Source organism: Austrofundulus limnaeus, unplaced genomic scaffold (assembly GCF_001266775.1).
Source record: "Austrofundulus limnaeus strain Quisiro unplaced genomic scaffold, Austrofundulus_limnaeus-1.0 Scaffold220, whole genome shotgun sequence".
Lineage (NCBI taxonomy): Eukaryota > Metazoa > Chordata > Actinopteri > Cyprinodontiformes > Rivulidae > Austrofundulus > Austrofundulus limnaeus.
The window spans coordinates 120,431-123,871 of NW_013952622.1; the positions used below are offsets into that span (position 1 = coordinate 120,431).

A 3,441-nucleotide genomic window follows, 5' to 3' on the forward strand; every position below is an offset into this window, starting at 1 on the left:
GGTCGGGGGTTGGGGGGTCCTGAACCCCCCAATATTGGAAAACCATAAATTGTAACCCCCAATAATGAATTCACCAATATATAATTTAAAGTAAAGCCATACTACCAAGAGAAAGCAACTAACATTATTTCTATAGGAAAAATTATGCATTTTAGTCTTTTGAAAATAAGTTGTCACCCCCTCTGATCTGCCCAACAATGGTTCAGTCCATTTTTTTTTTGTTATTTTGCCATGAGATCTTTTCTCGTAATTATGAGATAAATCTTGTAATTATGAGATCAGGAGTCCTAATTTTTTAATTTGGTGAATGCAATGCTGTTCAGTAGCTTTCTGTGGCTCTGTTGAATCACTTTAACAATAATGGTTCACGTCATGTTCCCGCTTCAGAAACAATGAAAAAGAAAAATTAAATAAATAAAAACCTCAGTATATCACCTGTACATCGCCCTTTTCCAGCCTGTTGCTTTGCTGCATTTTTATTTCTTTGACGTAGTTACCACTACAGTCTGCTTAAGTCAAATCCATATTATTTGTGCTGTTTTTATTTAATAATAGTTTTAAGACAGCACATTTATCAGATCACTCCTTCCTTCCTCTCTCCTCTCCCTGAAGAGGAGGCAGAGAGAGAAACAAGGAGGCATTATTTATTGTTGCAAATGGCCGTCACTACATAACATGTCAGATTTTTTTTTTTTTTGCCATAAGGTGACTGACTCAAGCGGGACTGTGTGTGAGTGTGCGTCACATTGTGTGTGTTGGATTTTGTGTGCATTGTTTTTTGGTGTCATTTAAGTGTATCTTACCCCCCTGTGAAAAGATAACTCCGCCCCAAGGCGAAATTTGAAAAATGCATCAAAGATGGTAGGGGAGGGGGGTTAGAGAGCGGAGGTGTGGCCAGGACGAGAGAACGTGACAGCTAGCATTAGCATAATTGATGCTACATGGAGAGTGACCACAGTATCGCAGATAGCATCTCTAAACGGTCTGAGGTGGAGGATTTTTCACCCCCCTCCTCACCAGAGGCAGAGAGAGACTTGATCAAGTCAGCTCAGTCTGGGACTGACTTGTGTTGGCTCCCTGGATCAGGACATGAAGCTCCAGCAGCCTCGGCTGAGCTGTCCGCCTCACACCACACCAGCACCGGACAGAAGAGGTGGAGCGCTCCGCGACAGCCTGACAATAAAAAAATAAAAGCATACAGCTGCAGCTGCTCACAAGATCACTAGTTTAAATCAGGAATAAAAGTGTTGGGTCTTGTTTGACTGAAGTTCGGTCCGTTAGGGCTGCAGTTGTGTAGTCTACCTGGGAGGTTATGGTTGGCTATAGAATTGACGAAGAAATGAATGGAAGCCAATGCAAAGTCCCCATGAGGATAGAACAACAAACGTGTGTGCGCGGGAGGTGTGGAGCGGAGCCCGTAAGCAGAGCACAGTGTTATTAGGAGAAATGAGACTGTCGGTGGGCGACTGTTATACTGCTGGACTATTTTTTATGGAACATGGAAACTTTTTTTTTTCAGCGGGTGACCGCTCCCCCTCCCACTTGAACGATTGGTCGCACCAGTGCGACCGGACATTTTTTTTTAGTCTCAATATTAGGAAATCAGGTCGCATTTGCGACCTAATTGGTCGCACTCTAGAGCCCTGCATTTAAGGTGGTAGAACCCTTTTTTATCAAGGCCAGTTTCATTAGTTTGATACTTTGAACCAAATTTCCAAATTAGTGAAGGGGTTGTATGTTTGTGTGTGGTGGTATCCTGGGAATAAGTGTAGTGAGGCTGCAGAATAGCATCTTGTGGATGTAGAGGATAACAGGAAAAGCTGAGCTTAAGCAGGATAAAGACGTCATGATTATCTTCACATTGAAGGTTTAAATTGTCTGCAGTTCAGCCATGATCTTACACGTGATCATTGAGACAGTGGGGTCATTATCTAGTGTGAAGTTAGATCTTTATTTTCTTAAGTTTTATTTTTATTTATTTATTTGTTGGCAATCAAGAAAGGTGAAACTGGTTTTGGTTGAAGTTCAAAGCAAATGATTGAATTGTTTGTAGGGTTGGGCATAATCGTATCGTGTGCAATTAATCGTCAGAAAAATATTAATCGATTACTTTTTGGCACTCGAGGATTACTACGATTAATGTCACCAGGCAGAGTCCGCTCGTTGCTCCTCTCTGCTTCAAATATGATGAATATTAAAAAAAGGTTCTGTAATTTATCTATCAACACAATTTACAATTGTGCCTGAACTCTGTAATTTTGACACGATTTGGAACAGATTTTTATGAAGAGCAAATCTTTCCCACTAAATTGGTCATGTGACTAGGATATAAGGGACTCCAGGGCATTAATCGTCAAGTAACCGTTATCGGCTAAATACCACAATTAATCGTGATTAATTTTTTTGCCAATATTGCCCAACCCTAATTGTTTGTAATGAATTTAGACACTGAATTATTGTTATCATAAAATGTTTAAGAACATCTCTTTCTGTTTTTCAGGTTTGTGACTACCTGTCTGCTGTCCTGTAGATGCAGGAACTGCCGTCACTTTCCCTTTGAGATCTAATTTGTAGTTTGTTTTTCTTCCAGTATTGTTTTCTAAAATAAATATCATTTTATATTTAACCTCACATTGCAGTTTTCTGCTTTGCTGTATTCTTCCCCAGCAATCGCTTGTGTGATGGTTACATTTTCAGAACCAGCTGACTGGGAACACGTGTAGCACCTTTTAAAAGATGTGTTTTATGTTCCAGTTGATGGCTCTGGATCGTGTTTCCTATCAATCAGCTGTAACAGCTCATTGTTCAAGTGTAAACTGTTTTTTTTTTTACCACACTTGTTCGTATGTTTAGGTTTGTGAAGTTCTTTGAGATCACAATATTACCTGCATTGATTATAAATCACATTACCTGCATTGATCTGAAAAAATAGCCATTAATTACAGCTGTTTTGTTCAATTTGTAAGTATTTTAAGGCAGAATTATTTGTTAAATAAAAATGTAAATTTGAACAACTGGATGGACATTCTTTATAGTGGGAACTGTATAATTATTATCAGGGTTTACAGTTCTAATCAGCTTGATTTATTTCTGCAGATGGATTGGTTTTAGTGTTTGTAGAACCTATAAAATAAACTTGATTCTGTAGAACATGTTGTGAAGGGGTGTGTGCTTTGCCTAAAACCTATTTCAGACTTGAAATACAATTTGACACAACTGATGATCATAGTTGAATTCCAAAATTTTATTAGAATTTGCAGATCTGTATTTATTAATCAAGATGTTCAAAAGATGCAAAGTGCTTCCTGTAGTTTTAAGTTAAACATATAGTAAATGGTTGGTTAGGTCACTTTAAAGTGCATTTCTGTGTAACCCATATGAACAAGTGTATTATTTGAAGTAGAAAACTATTAAATATCCAAAGGCTGGGGAAAAAAACTA

General features: G+C 38.3%; 1 protein-coding gene across 1 annotated transcript in view; it reads left to right on the forward strand.

Moving 5' to 3' along the window:
• Nucleotides 1–3,150, forward strand: part of rpain (RPA interacting protein) — an 8,217-nt gene extending 5,067 nt beyond the window's left edge. The window contains exon 7 of the mRNA XM_014019401.1: nucleotides 2,501–3,150. Coding sequence (XP_013874855.1) covers nucleotides 2,501–2,530 — 30 coding nt within the window. The 3' untranslated portion in view covers nucleotides 2,531–3,150. The remainder of the gene's footprint in view (nucleotides 1–2,500) is intronic.
• Nucleotides 3,151–3,441: the final 291 nt, after the last annotated feature.